Source organism: Martes martes, assembly GCF_963455335.1.
Source record: "Martes martes genome assembly, chromosome: 10".
Taxonomy (NCBI): domain Eukaryota; kingdom Metazoa; phylum Chordata; class Mammalia; order Carnivora; family Mustelidae; genus Martes; species Martes martes.
In genome coordinates this window covers 46,044,253-46,060,047 of record NC_137898.1, presented here as the reverse complement: position 1 = coordinate 46,060,047, position 15,795 = coordinate 46,044,253, and the positions used below count along the sequence as shown (strand labels likewise).

At 48.4% G+C, this 15,795-nt stretch overlaps 1 protein-coding gene across 1 annotated transcript in view; it reads left to right on the top strand.

The window, feature by feature from the left end:
- Positions 1-257: 257 nt before the first annotated feature.
- INSC (INSC spindle orientation adaptor protein) overlaps positions 258-15,795 on the top strand; it is an 86,900-nt gene continuing 71,362 nt past the window's right edge. The window contains exon 1 of the mRNA XM_080816914.1: positions 258-355. Within this exon, the coding sequence (XP_080673040.1) occupies positions 300-355 (56 nt within the window). The 5' untranslated portion in view covers positions 258-299. The remainder of the gene's footprint in view (positions 356-15,795) is intronic.

The following is a 15,795-nucleotide window of genomic DNA, read 5'->3' as shown; positions in this document are numbered from 1 at the left end:
GATGGGTCAGGCAAATATTTGATAATGGGAGATAAAAGATTGTAGGGATTCCTAGTGAGCTTGGGACGTAGGACTAAGTCCTACACTACCTGTGTGAGGACAGTGGAGTCTATGCTGGTTCAAAAAGAAGAGGGTGAGGGGGCCTTCCCTCCGCACCTGCCTTGGCTCCTTGTAGCCAGGAACTGGGAGAGAAAATCATTGCACCTCCTCTCTCAGGGCATCCCTTGACCTTGGCCTGCTCTCCCTTTTTCCAGGGTCACAACCGCTGTGGGAAGGCTTTGCTGCAAATTGGGATCAACATGATGGCATTGCCTGGAGGTCGGCATCTGGACTCCATCCGTCAGCCGGGTCAGCGGTAAGTCCCATCTCTTAGGGCCAGGCCTCTGGCTGAGGCCCAGCTCCAGGATCTTGAAGTTGCAGGTAGTCCCACCTCTCTGAGCACTGTCCTAGACAGGAAGCTTAAGGCAAGGTATTGGGGATGTCATGTTGACTCAGCAGAGCCTGATAGAACTGGACCCTGAGACATGGAGGAATCAGGCATGTCCAGTCCCCCAAGGAGCTGGAGTCTGTGATGCAGGCCGACAGTGAAGCAAATGATTGAATGGGATGTTCTGCTGAGATACGGGATCCCAGAGGAGGCTCCCAATCCCACCTTGGCCAGGAGGCTGGAATCCTTGGGGCCCTCGGGGTTATGGAAGCCTCTCCCAGAGTCTCTTGAAAGGGACAGCCTACCCTTAAGTGTCCTCTCCTTCTCCCAGGGCACCAGAGAGGGAACAGAGCACAGAGCTGATCTGGAGATATTTATTGTCCTGAGTTGGTTTGGGGGTGAGAGATGGGGAGGAGGAGGGAGGAACACACTGAGCAGAAGTTGAAGCCCAGATGATGAGGTGGGAAGGAGAGACGGGGGCACCAGAGGTGACTTCACACAGCTGAAAGCCCTGGGGACCTGGCTGGTCCTGAAGGTCAGAACTAGAACCAAAGGGGAAAGTACCAGAACAATGAATCTGTGGTGACCAGCTGTCCCAGTTGCCCCAGGACTGTCCTGATTTTGGCCCTGAAAGGTTTGTGACTGGAAATGCTTCAGTCGTGGGAACACCAGGCTCTTTCCTCTCTCATGCAGGTTTGATCACGGAGGACCTGTGCAACTGAGTGTTCGAGGCTTCCGTCTTGCTTTTCTTTTCTTTTTTTTTTTTCTGAGACATTTTGATGGGGCCATTTTGAGGTAACAGAATCCAAGTAGCCCTTGTTAGACTGTTAAGTCACTGTTGTGTTATTTGGTTTTGTTTTGTAGGTTTTGTTTTGCATATCACAGGCATCAGGGACATCTGAACTTTATTCTGTCCTTAACCACATCCCACCTGAGTTATCATCATTCATTTCTACATTGCTTGGGTTTCGAGTATATTTCTAAGTGTGTGTTGCTTTTAAAATCAGAAAAAAATGTTGACTATTTGCTGAAAGTCTACTAGTACTGGGTTAACCTTTATGAGGCCATCTGTCTACTCCCCCAAAATCATCATGACAGCAAGGCTTACGGGTATGACATATAGCTTGTGTGTGCCATTTAGAATAGAAAACCCTGTTAGAGATATAGCTGGGAATTTTCTGTGCAGCCTGATGCTGAGAATAAGAGATCCTATGGGGGCCCAGATATCTTTCCACACGGTATGCCTTAGGCCGAGCTCAGAGATTGTGAGAGGCAGACCCGTTGGGATCCATGTGTGTTGGAAGAGCTAATGGCCTTTCACAGGGTGGGCAGTGGCCATTCAGCTTTGAACACGTGGCAGCCTGGTTTCAAAGGCAGGGTCTACCTCTTACGACTGTGTGGCCTTGTGCAAGTTCTCACACTCCAGCAGCCCCTCGGTTCCGGTTCTCTCACATATGAAATGGGGATGAAAAGAGTATCTACTTCATAGGGTTCATGTGTGGACGGAAGGAATTAGTGGGTACAAAGTGTCTGTAGTGCAGGGAATGCTACATAGGGGGCGCTCTTATTTATTGCGTGCCTGCTGACTTCGGAGGTCCACCGTGGCTCTCAGGGCAGTCTTCTAGAAATCCCTTCCTGGACCCCTCTTGGCCAGTGACCTCACTGAGAAAGTAAGAAATCACCCACAGACACTCCCAGTATTTTAAACTAGGAGGAAGCGGAACTGTTTTAGATGAAGTGGAATTGTAGTCTTCCTGGCTCCTGTCCAGACCAAGCAGTAGATTGGTACCTACGTACCAGATGGGTGGTGTGTTGGTTCAGAAGCACCTGGGGGACTTCCCAGGTGCAATCTGAAACAAGCCTCTGTAAGCAGATGGCAGGAAGAGACCAAAGACAGAGGTGGACCACTCCAGACTGGTGGGCAGCAGGTTTAGCAAGCAAGGGAACTTACATATGGAGCTTGTCTTCAGTGGTAGCAAGACACATGGATTCCGCACCTGCCACCAAATCTTAAAAGTTTATACGGAGGCCTTAAGTGGGTTCAGTTGCATATACCATCCAAATGGTCTCAGCATCCCATCACTATCTCAAGGTTGTATCCCTGGGGCAGCCTCTGGGAGTGGGGAAGGCAAATGGAATGCACATTCCAAGGATGGGGTGGTGGGGGGAGCTTCTGATGGCCGGGGTCCTGCGCACGGGTCAACTGGCGCCATGTCCTTTTGACGACTTCACCCAACACAATAGGGCTTTAGGACCCTTTCTCTGAGGTCCTTTCTCGTGGGTCCTGGGATGGTCCACTAGTCCCTGTGCTGGGGTAGGGGAAGCTGCTCTCACAGGGCAGGTTAGAACAGTGGTTAAGGACCAGGACAGTCTCAACTTAGTTCTTAGTTCTGTTGCATGTTAGATGTGACCTGGGGCTTCAGTTCCTTCATCTATAAAAAGGGGATATTTACACTTACATCACTGAGTTGTAATGAGAATTTAAGATAATATGTATAAAGCACCTGCCTAAACATGGGAACAGCCCCATCAGTGTTAAGCTCTCCAGATGAGGACTGGGTCCCTGGGGTAGCAAATTGGGACAAAGGTAGATGAGACCCTGGCACCTTTTCTGCCTTGGGGAACCTCTCCCTCCAACCCCCCTCACTTCCAATCTCCTCAGAAGTTTTAAGAATACAGAAAGTTAAATTACATGACAATGATTTAGAAATTGGATTTCTCTTCTCTCGGAGGCAGGCTAGGGTTTCTGGTTGATATCGCACACACACGCACCTTGGGAGGAAGGTCCTGGACTAACGTGACCCCGAGAGTTCTGGCTGGCCACAAAGCTGCAACCTGAGAAGAGGTTTGCTTAGAAAGTCTTCAGCCCTAAAGTTCTGATGGGGCAGGGTGGGGGAGGCGCAGAGAGAAGGTGCTAGTTCCTTTAGTATATTCAGAGCCTGGCCTGGCCGGAATATTGGGGGAATGCGATCCCTGGGCCTAGCAGCCTATTAATTTCATGTGTTCTGGGGGCAGGTGCATGAACCGTGTTCCCAAAGAAGGCTTACGTGTATTCACAGGATGTCAGGAGGGTTAATTTACCCAACCCAGTCTGCACTGTGGACAGATAATAGCAGCTACCTCTTCTTTCCTCTTGTTCCAAGCTCTAGAGGCCTCGAGAGTGAGGAATATCACCACAGTTATTGTCCCCACATACATAATTAATGCTGGATAATTGACTTCTCTCTGCTGTGTTCCGCTGAAACTGAATTTCACTTTACAGTGCCATTGTTCACTTCAATATGCAAAATAAATCAATATTGTTGAGTTGCGTGGGATCAGCCAGCAGCTTGGGTGACTCCTATGTGGTAGGCCTTTGATATTTGAGACACTTAGGAATAAATAGCACCAAAAAAGATCTATCTAGGCGTGGACTCGGGGAGATGATAGAGGGCAGGGCACCCTAGTGTGCCACGTCAGGGGCTGGGATCTCATGCTGAATTGGTGTGGGCAATAGGAGAGGGAGGGTCAGGGTTCTCAACTCCAACTTCATCTGAAGCTCTTGGAAAGCTTTCAGATTTAAAAATAATGAACAAGCCAAAGAACAAAACCCTACTGTTGGAAACATTAATGTGGGCCTAAGGGGTTGAAAGCATATAGGCCTTGGAATCAGACTTGGACTCAAGTCCCAATGCTCCTCCCTACCAGCTGTGTGACCTTGGCTCCCCCCCCCCGCAGCCTGCCTGTCAGATAGCGCATCTGTGGGCTGGTTATTATCTCTATTTTGTGAATGATGGGTCACAGGTTGGGTTCTCTGAGGAGCAGCCTTTGGGATGGAGTTGAGAGTTCCGGGTGGTTAATAGGGAGTGCCTTTGGGTCCAAGCCCCTGGGGAAAGGAGAGGACAGAAGCAGGACCGGGGGAGGGAGAAGATAGGCTGAATGATTTCAGCTACCCTCACAGGGAGCTTTGGAATCACAGTTTTGTGCATTGGCCAGGGTGACCACAGCCTTCATTCATGCCCCACTTGATATGTGTTTCAAGTGGGCAGCTGTGGACAGGGCATGACCTTAGGTGAGGTGGCTTTGAGACAGTCCGAGGGCCTGATGGCTGGCGGCTATTGGTTAATGATACTCCCAGCAGCTGGAGGCAACAGTCCTTCCTTAAAGGGGAATCCGAGCAGCACATACCTGTGCCCCACGAGGAAACTGAGGCTTGCCCAAGGTCAGAGCTTATAAGGATCAGAGCTTAGACAGATGTTTCCAGATGATGCTTGAGCCAGAGTGCTAGCCAGTACCCTAACCAGTCTCTTTCCCACAGTCTTCTTGGGGGCATCACACAAACAAACCACTCACACATTATTTCAGATAGTCGTACTCATTAGCCTTCTACAAATTTTAGTACATGTTCATCTTGAATGCAGATCATGGGCCTTGTATGATGCTTGTGTGCTTAAGGACATGTTGGTGACAGAATTGGACATGGTCCCTTCCCTCACGGAACTCACTGATTAATCTCTTGACCTGATCAGGCCTGCCTGTATACAAGGATACAGCCAGGGTCTGTGGTTTGGGATCACTCACTGTCAGTGACTCCCTTTCTCACCTGCTTTCTGTTCGGCCTGGAGTCTGAGATGATGGGATGGGGGCTGCTGCCCCTAATGGCACGCGGCCTCCCAGATGGCTTGGCCTGCTGGAACGGAGCCGTCCAGCTTCTGAGCCACTGGGGGCCACCGCAGGCCTGCCTGTCTCCGAAGAGATAATGGCTTGCATGTGTGCACCGCTGGGCTGTGGCTGGTTTTCTGCTGCTGGCCTGTTTTCTATGCCTGCGGTGAAATGTGCAGACTGTAATTGTCAATGGGATAATTGGATATTTTCTTCTCTTGTTTAAACAGAGAGGAAGGCCAATCAAAGTTAGAATCGAATTCCCTCACTTCTCTCATCTCCCCAGAGAAATCCACAGAAACGCAGCCATGACCTTGAGAAGGCAGAGGGACAATGATTCAATAGTTATTTTTAGGAAGAGAGATTGGGTTTAAACTCCCATAAAGTGCCGGGAACTGGGCTCAGAGAATAATCAAATGTTAGTGCTGGAAATTTCCTCAGATCCCATCATGATGGTGAGGAAACTGAGGCTCAGAGAAGTGAATGGAGCTCTCAAAATACTCTTCAGAGCCCTGCCTGCCCATTTGTGGAGTCCTGCCTTTTCTGAGCTGTTTCTTAAGCTGTTTCTGGAAGTGCTGTGTCCTAGTCCCGGTGGAATTCTCATGTAGCAGTGATCTGTAGTAGACCCTGATTTCATTCATTCACTCATTCATTCAAACGAGATTTACTTTGGGCCAGGCCCTGGGTTGTAGGGTGATGATTTATGTAAATGTCATCACCCTACTCAATGACAAATGTCAATGTCCTGAGGGCTGAATTACGTTCTGATTCATAGCTATGCTCCCGTAATTAGAATGCACACAAGAGGAGCTCAATAAGTGGTTGTTGAATGAATAAATATTTAATAGATGTTTGATGAATGAAGGACAAATGACTGGGGAGTCTCAGGTGAGTGTGAGAAGTTAAATTAAATGGCTTGGATTTTGTTCCTTTCCCCAACACACTCCTGTCTCCAGCAAACTACTCTCATTCTTCTTGGTAGAAAGTTGCTGCTTGGAGGGAAAGAGTAAGCTAGTTTTATCTTGATTAATTTAAATCCTCTTTCTGAGTGGAAGCCAAAGATTTAATTGGCTGATGGAGTCAGAGAGCTGGAGAGACATTTTTTTTTTCTTCTAAAGAAAAGTAATTCAGAAATATTTTTAGTCTTTGGTTTTATGTTTACTGGAAAAAAAGTCTGCAATTTCATCATTAAATCTCTTGCAGGAAAACACAGTGCAGTGGGGAGTATGGACTAGAAACTAGAGGCTTCCCTTCCTCCTTCCCTCCCTCCCTTCCTCCTCTCCTTCCTTCCTACCCTCCCTCCTCTCTTCCCAGCCCTGGCCTGCACTAACCTGCTGTGTGTCACTGGACAGTCCTTCTTCCTCTCTGAGCTTGAGTTTCTTCTTCTGAAGATGAGGAAGTAGGCTAAAGCTTCCCCAGGGACCCTTCTAGTTCTAACACTCTAGGAGTTTGTGAACGAGTTTTGGATAGTCTGTCCCCTTTTCTGGATAAAAATATCACACTTTAGTGCCTAGGGCTAGGAAAGCAATCCCACTGACCAAAACAAGGTCTTCTCATTCCTTCCTGTGACATGCACAAAAAGGTCTAGTGGTTGCCTTGAAGCTGAGATGGAAACTGCAAGAACTACTAGCATGGGAGCCCCTTCCAGCACCCGAGGGTATGCCTTATTCAGATTTTATGGAAGTCCCTTGGTGTAACCAGGAGAAATGTTCTTTAGGGGAATAGGGTGCCCTGCTTTGGTGGGATAGAAGACCCACCAAAGGGGTGGGATAAATCCATGACCCCTAGCACTTGAACGTGCTTTGTAATTTGACATCCTTGCTTTTGACTCCACCTCTACGCCTCTGGTTGTTCTTAGGACTTGCCGTGTTCCCAGTATCTGGTCCCATGCCTTCATTCCTTTGTACAGACTATTTCTCCCATCAGACTCCCCATCATCTTCCAACTCTGGTTCCTCTCCTGAAGAACTCAACAGCCCCCTTCTGGTGTTGGCCTGGTAGCTTTCTCAGATATCATAGCTTGGACTAAACATCCCTTCTTCCACTTGTCAGTGCCTGTGATGTGCCAGGTGCCACACGGGGTGGAGGGAATGTGTCACTGTGCAAGGTCCTGCACTCCCGGAGATCCTCCTCCCACTGCCTCCCTCTTAAATTGCAGCACTCTAGCCTAGTGCTGGCACATTGGGGTGCTCGGTAGAGTTTGGAGGCCATTACCAAGTGTTCTTGGCATAGTAGAGTGGTTTTTGTTGTTGTTGTTTTGTTTTGTTTTTACAGAAAACACTCCACACAATGGGTAGAATAGGGTAGGGCAGAGGAATCCAAATTTCGGACTTTGAAGGAATAAAGTTCCATTCTAAGTGAATAGAGATTAAAATGAAACAATGAGAGTGTCGGCATAGATTTCCATAAACTGTTGACCCCCAGTGTTTTGGGGGAGCACTGGATGCCAGGCCAGTTGAATTAGCTGGGGATGAAGAACTGGTACGAGCAGCTGGGGGTCAGGGCGTGGGTCTGCTGAGCTGGGAAGAATTGTTCCCTTTGGCATCTGAAGAGTCAGGAACAGTGACCTTTCCCCAGTGATGGGCTTTGATGACTGAAGGGGACAATCCAAGAGACAGAAGCAGAGGCAGGACAAGGAGGGATAGGAGGGGACCCCTTTGCAGCCGAAATCCTGAGCGGGTCACTTCCCCCTCTGTTTGCATGGTCTCCCTGGCTTCCCTCCTCTGATAGTCCTTCTGGTGCAAACTTGGTATGTTCAAACAGAGGTATGTGATGATGGGGCCAGTGGGCCACAGCTCAGTCCTGAATTCAAACAACATACATCCGATTCTCTCCCAGAAAGAAATGGGGTAAGGGTTTGAAAAATGACTGGACACGCCATAGTCTTTGATGATTGTAAGTTTTAAAAAGGTGTTACTATGTCATGGAAGGACATTCTACCATAGTAGAGAGGGCGCTGGCTGTGCATCTGAGGGTGTGAATATCAGCTCAATTGCTGAAGACTTCCAAGAGCAGCAAAATCATAGCAAGGCTCTGGTCTCAGAGTGCCCAGATTCTTATTTCTATGTATTTCTACTTATCCACGGTGTAACCTTGGCCAAGTCACTTAACCTACCAAATCTCGGTTATGTGGACCTCATGGGATTATTTTGAAGGTTAAGTGAACAATTAAGATTGAATCAAGCCCTTAGCCCAGAGCCCAGAATGTGATAAACACTTGATCCATTCAGCTTTATTACCACTATTAGCAGTGAGGTCTTAGACAAGTCATGTCATGCTTCTGAGCCCCTTTCTACACCCATAAAATGGGGATGGTGATCTCCAACGTCAGTGTGCTGTTAGGGGCTGAAGGAAAGAGCACTTGGTGTATAGAAGGTGCTCTATTATTGATAAGCCTCCCTGCTTGCTGGATGGGTAATTAATTCCCCCTGACTTTAGAAATAGGTTAGGGACCCCATTGTTTCATACTGTAATTTCTTGGTATGAGACTACACTCTTCTCTTCCCCTATTCCAACTCCACCCTGGATAAGTCCAGCTTAAAAAAAAAATCATCCTACCAGTACCCTGGTATATTGAGATGATTGTGGTTACGTCTGGCTTTGTGTTTGGAATCTGCCAGACTACGGAAAACCGAGATTTTAGGCTTTGGTCACCTTCTTCCAGATGTCCAGGAAAGCCGCCATCAGAGAGCAAGGGGGTTACTCAGGGAGCAGGCATCTGCTTGTCTCCGGGGCCCTCTGATGAGAACTGGGCGGGCTCCTGGGAGTCCCATTCACTGTCTGCCGGTGGCTTCCCTGCTCTCCAGGGGTGGGGACAATCTTGACAGTGTCAGGCTCAGATTCCAGTTCCGGCCGGAGACTGAGAAAATCCAACCCCAGTCCTAGGCCCTGGCCCCTGGCTCCTCATACTCCTTGGCCAGAGACCCTACCCTGTCCTGACTGTGGTGGTTTTCCACCATGAAGGGAATGTGATTTGCTGCCAACCCATCTGCTTTGACCTCAATTTTCAATTCCCTTCTTCTGTGAGTAAGCAGATCGGTCGTTTGGACGTGCAAAGGAAAGGTCAGTAGGGAAATGGCAGCTCAAAGTTTACGGCTGAGGATGGTCAAATCACTGGGAGCTGTGAGGTTCAGGGCCAGCAGGCAGTCCCCACTGCACAGCGAGAGCTGCCCTGTGTAGCCAGACTTTCTGTGTTGGGGTCAGTCAGCAAATCCAATAGGAGAGGTGGAGCCCAGAGAGCGGAGAGCTAATGACAGAGAGTCAGGCGAGCTATGCAATTATGGGATGCTGAGCACTAACGCAGTCCAAACCTTAATGAGCCGCGGTCCCCAGACTCCAAAATTGAGAAGAGCAGCTCATTATGTGGCGGCACGGTGGCCATGGCTGGGAGGGGACCGACTTGTGGCGGGGCCATGCCGGGTTCACTGGGCCTCGTCTCTTCCCTGAAAAAGCTTGGGGTGTCCTTGATAGACCTCTGTCTAGGCCTGGGCCCCCCATCTGCTGTGGCCTTGTGTACCCCACTTGTTATCATGCCTTGCCCTAGAACAAGCAAAATGAGAACTAGCTCTTCCCTGTGTGGGTTTTCTATCTCACACAGACTAGACACCCAGGAGCCAGCCCTGCCACGTTCCCTCCTTCACCCTCACATCCTCTCCTCTCCCTCCCAGACCAGTCACTTCCTCTCCCATGTCACTCACTGCCAAGTTCAGGCTTCCATCCTCTCTCTGCTTTATGCCCACCAGCTCCCAGTAGGTCAGCCTCTTGTACTTAACCTTGCTTTGATCCAGTTTCTACTAACTCTCTGCACAATGATAGCATTGCCCTGCTCTACAGCGTTTTTGTGGCTCCAAATTATCTTTAAGATTAAACCCAAATTACTAATCAAGTCAGGGTCTTTGATCACCTGGCCTCTATCTCTCCCTTTAGGTCCTTCCCCAGCCACTCACGCAGAGCCCCCCAACCCCCATGCTTGAGTCCAGTGAGAATCCTTGGTGTATTTCTATTTTTAGGCCTCTAGGCTTTTCCACGTTTGTGCAGAGGTCTTTTTGCCCTCGTCATCCTGGCCAGCTCCTCTTCTCTAAGAACCAGGGCAAATGTCACTTCCTTTGTATACATATTCCCAGGCCAAGTCAGGCCCTCTGTCTCCTGTGGCCCTCGGCCATCCTGCTCACAGCTTCTTGATGGCTTCATGATGGCAGTCTGGTGTTTCGTTGATAGGAGCGGAGACACAGACTGAGTCTGAGTAATGGCTCTACCACTTAACTCATCATGTGGCCTCTTCTGACAGAAGTCTCCTCATCTATAAATGGGGGCAATAATAGTTTTCTCTTTCAGATTGCAGGGGTGGGGGAGAGGGTGGATTAAAAGAGATAATAGAGGGCTTACTCTATTAGAGTAGACAGAGAGGGCTTACAACACTGCCCTACTCATTGCATGTTAGCTGCTGTTGGAATTACCACTAGAGTGGATTCCTGGTGCTTTCTTGCCTGTTCGGGGTCTTAGCTGAGCTCTGTGCTTTCTGGAATTTTCCCCTGGTTGGTTTTGTCCTCAGCTCCTAGGACAGGCTGGTGAGCAGGTACACAGAAAGTCCGGGAACATCAGGGCCTCAGGCCTGGCCCCAGCACACACTGGCTGTGGGACTTGATGGGACAGGCAACTTCTGGTCTCTGCTCGTAGGGGCCCTTTTGGAGGGCAGCTCCGCATGTGGAGCCCCAAGGTGAAGGATCTTTCATCCTCAGAGTCTGCCCACAACTGGGGATAGAGAACCTTGACCAGAGCCTGAGGCTTGGGGGTGGAGCAAGGGTGTGGTAGAGGAAAGGGGTCCTAGTGGTGGGGACTGGAGGCATTTGCATCTATGGAGTCTTGGCCACAGTGTATACCAGGTCTTGGAAACCCACTAGTGGTGATTTATCTACTGACAACTGCATTTTCCAGAACTATCCAGAGGTACCAGGATGGTAACAGACACTTTCCATCTGTGAATTCTCCTAACTGTTCCACTTCGGCAAATGAAAAGACCCTCCTTAAAGGAAGGAGAACAGAATGGGAAAGACAAAGCCTTTTCAGTCTATCCATCAGGTCCTGTGGGAGAGCGAGGAAGGTGGAGGGCAGCCGCACGCCGACCCTGTGCGTGTGAGAATGCATTTGTAATTTTTACCTGACAGGGCTAAACATGCCATCTGGGCCGGGCAGAGCCGGAAGCAGCACTTAAGCATGTGGGGTCTGGAGTGTGATGGGCTGAGTTCAGAGTCAAACTCTGCCCCTTACGAGCTCGGGGATGTCAGATAGTTCACTTTCCCTCTCCAAGCTTCAGTTTCTTTAACTGTAAGCTCGAGGCAGTGGGATCGCCCTCCTTGTAGGGTCATTCTGAGACACAGATAAGGTAATATCCATGAGCCATCCGCATGAGGGCTGGCACGAAGCCCAGCCTCTATAAAGGTCGGCAGTGATGATTTGGGGTTTCATCTTGCCCCTCACCCTGAGCCAGCGAGGCTGTGTCACGGTGCTGGTTAATATTATTCCCATTTGATTCCCAGCTCAGTCGGATAGACACCGAGCCTCCTCAGCACACCAGGTCCAGGGCTGGATGCCATGTTGGGAGCTCGTGACAGACGTGAGCCCTGCCCTTGGGTCCAGGGGACGAAGCAGATATCAATCCAGTAGTGAAACAATGGAAGCTGGCGTCCCAGTGGGGGAAAGACAGGGTGCTGCAGACACGTGGGACACGTGGGACATAAGCTCCCCTCAGAGTCGGAGAACCCTATTTCAGCAGAGATGTTCAGACAAGATTTCAGGGGTGTATGGGCATCGGCAGGGTGGAGAGGAGATGGGGAGAGAGGAGCCAGCCCGTGCAAAGGCTGGAGGGGCTGGAATTGACGGCAGAGGGACTGAAAGAGCTCCACGTGGCTGGGACAGAAGTTGGGAGTGAGGGGGAAGGCAGGTCAGGGATGTGACTCGGGAGGCGAGTGTCGTGCGCAAGAGCCTGCAGCTATGAAGAGGCAGAGGTGGGAAGGGGGTCCGGGGGATGGTGTGTCATCAGGTGTTTTTGCTGTCATTACCGTCATCCCAGCTCTCCTACGTAGCCTGTAGTGCCGAGAGACACGCATGGAGCCTTTTAAGAGGTTAAGAATGAGTCATTCCTTAGTTAATGAAAGGCCAGGGAATGTTAATCAGCATCCCCCTCTCCCCGGGGCACATCTAAAATGCCTGAGTTTGACAGAGTTAACAAGATGGGCTCTGAGTCATCGGAGAGTGGGCAGCTGTCAAATGAACATATTGGCTTATTGGATTGGAAACAGTTACCTGGAGCCAAATTCTTGTTCCTTGGCTTTCTGAAACAACACCACACTCCACTGGGGTCCTGGGCAGACTGGGGGGTGGTGAGGATATGGACTTTGGAGTTAGCAGAACTGGAGGGATGTCCAGGCTCTGCCATTGACCTCTCTGAGCCTCGGTTTCCCCTCCTCTGTAAAATGGGGATACTAAATAGCATTTCTGTGAATCCAAACGGGGATCGTCTGTGCAAGCACTTGATACGTGCTTGGCTTGTGCAAGGTACTCAATGTTTTCTTTATAGCATGCTTGGAACGATGCTAGGTTCTTTTAAATTGATTTTTTAGAGTGGTCCGACGTAGAATTAACTCTCTCCTACCACGTTATACTGGACACTTTAATGAACAGAGAATGCTATGGGACACACACATTCAATGGGTAGGGTAAATTATGAAAGTGGGGGTTTCTGGAAAACAATCTGAAAACTCTTTCCAGTGCGACAGCGTGGGGCAGAGGTTGTGCCCCAGAGATGGCCGAGAACACAGAGATCACACAGGGAAAGAGACCAACCCCAGCATAATAGGTGGGTACAAGAGCCATTTTGCACAGTCCGCTGTAGGAGAGAAAGCCTCCTTCCTGGTTCCGGGATTGCCCACATGGGTCAGTTACAAGTTAGCAACAGAACTTCTGTGAGCTGCCCAACACCACATGTCATGAAGGCTCGACACTGGCCATGTGAATTTGGAGCAGTTCGGGCTGGAGTGTTGCAAAGTCCCAGGGCACAGAAAGGCCAGTGCCAGTGCAGCTCAGCGTGGGCTTCTGGGTGGATCAGAAGCAGGACAATGTAAACATGGGAAGATTCAAACAAGATCAGAGAAGCAACATTTCCTCTAGCCCCAAGTGGCTGGGGCCTCACCAGGGCCTTAGTGAGGAGGAGTTAGAGGTTAATATCCTAACCACACTGTAAATTATTTGTAACTTGTTGCATAAATAATTGTACTTAAATTAACTGTTTAGTAAACAGTTTACAATTCACTGCATAGCGAGGTTAAGTCACTGTACATGAATCTGTGTGTTGTTTTTACAAAGCCCTTAGTGAGAGAGAGCCTTCCAGGTTGGGCTATACAGAGGTATAGGGGCTAGGCGGACCCAGCTGACATCTGGTGACAAGATTCCTTCCATGCTTGGGAGGAATGCTCCTCTTTAGGCAGGGGAAGCCTGGAGTGCCCACAGTGGCTTCCAAGGCCCCCTGTGATCTAGCCTAGAGCTGAGCTCGTGTCCTACTCCTCTTTCCATTGTTCCAGCCACGTTGCTCTCCCACCCTTTCTCAAACAAATCAGGCGCACTCCCAAGGTGGGCGTTTGCACTCTCTGGTCCCTGTACCCATACCCCAACATGGTTGACTCTCCCCCCACCCGGAAGCTTCTGTCCAGGCCTTACTTCTTCCGTGAGCTTGACCATTCATTCATTTCAAATGGCAATTCCCTCCCTGCCTCCTGCAGGAACAATCTCGTCCATACTTATTCTACCTCGGAGAGAAATGATCTGCTTTTAACATAGTCTCTCCTTTTTCATTCATTATTATTATTATATTTATTGCCCCCCTGCTCTGGGGGAGAGGCAGAGATATGTTTGTTTTGCTCACCAGTGTGTCCCAAGCAGCTAGACCAGTTCCCGCACGTAGGGGGCACCAGGAAATGTGCACTGAGCATTCAGGGTGGGATTTGTGGAAGTCTGTGGGCCTCACACCCCACGTGGATGCTGGGAGCCCTGGGTGGTTCTGAAATGAGGTGCTACGTGAGGGCAATCCAGAGAGAGGGACTGGACCCCAGGGAAGAAATGGGCCCACTGCGCTCAACATGCCTCAGACTGAGCCGTCTTCTGAACTGGTTTCTCCGTTGGTCTTGTGCTCAAGTGAAAAATCGGGGATTCTCTTTGTCCCTTTCATTCATCATCTGTGTGCATCAGCGTCCAGGATCCAAGATCAAGGACCATCTCCAACGACTGTCCTCCAACATCCCGGCGCTGGTGTCGCTTCTTTCTCACCTCACACTCGAAAGTCATTTTGGCTGAATATAAGGTTTTTGGCTCACATTTTATTTCTCTGATTATATTAAATAGGTTACTCTACTTTTTTTCTAGTATGAAATGTTGCTCTCACAAAACAAACAAACTGATGATAGCATCATTTTTTATCCCTTACAAGTAACATGCACTTATTTCTAAATGCACAAAGGATTTCCTTTCTTTCTTTTTAAAAATATAATAATCTTGTGCTCGCTTTGGCAACACATATACTAAAGTTGGAATGATACAGAGAAGATTAGTACAGCCCCTGCACAAGGATGACATGCAAATTCGTGAAGCATTCCATATTTAAAAAAATAAATAAATAGTAGTCTAGTAATCTTACTAGAATGTGTCTTGTACGTTTGTTTTCATGTACAGAGTATGCCTTTTCAATATGTAACAATATGAATATGTGACACTATGAAACAATATATTTTTTCCCAAGAACATTTTCCCAGCTCATAGCTTTTCATATGCATTTTGTTGTGTGTTTTGGGTTCCTCCCTAGGGAACTCTCTTTCTCTTTTTTTTTTTTTCAAGTAGTCTCCACACCCAGCATGGAGCCCAAGGCAGGGCTTGAACTCATGACCCTGAGATCAAGACCTGAGCTGAAATCAGGAGTTGGATGCCCAGCCAACTGAGCCACCCAGGCACCTCTCTTGGGAACTCTTATTGTATGTATGTTCGATCTTTTTTGCCCATCCTTAAACTTTATCACTTTCTTGCAAACCTGTTTTTATCTTTCTTCATTTTTTAAAAAACTTAAAACATTTTTTTTCTTTTTTGCATTTGATTTTCTTAAGGCATCATCCCACATTTTCTTCTTGTTTAGTGTTTCGAAGATGACATTTCCTGTTTATGTCTAATTCTTTTCTTAAGATATCTCTTTCCTGAGGTTTTGTGCTTCTCTTTCACAACTTACATCGTTTTTAAAAATTTTAAGTTCATTTTGAACTAGTATATTACATTCCCTTCTGTTTTGTGAGACCATTTTCCTGGTATTTTCTCATTGTAGGGATACTATTTTGTTATTTATTCTCTTTTTTTAATGATTATGCGTGGAATGAGACTTCAGTATTTCTGTGTTGCTTATTTTTACCTGAAATTAGTTTTCATGAACTTTTAGAGGGAGGCGGGGCTCAGGAAGGCAGTTCTAAATTCATACAGCTCCACCCTTGTTTTTGTGTAAGGTTCAACGTCAGGTGATCTGCTTTCTGAGAGTTCCAGCTCTGCTTCCGCCCCTTCCATGGACCTGTCACCTTCGTCTCTGAGGTCCCAGTCCTGCTCAATTCTGATTGTGCTTCCAGAAGTTTCTTCTCGACGTGGCAGTTTGTTAGAGAAGAGACTCCTGCTGGGTTAGTTTTTAGAATTCTTGGTAGGTGCCTT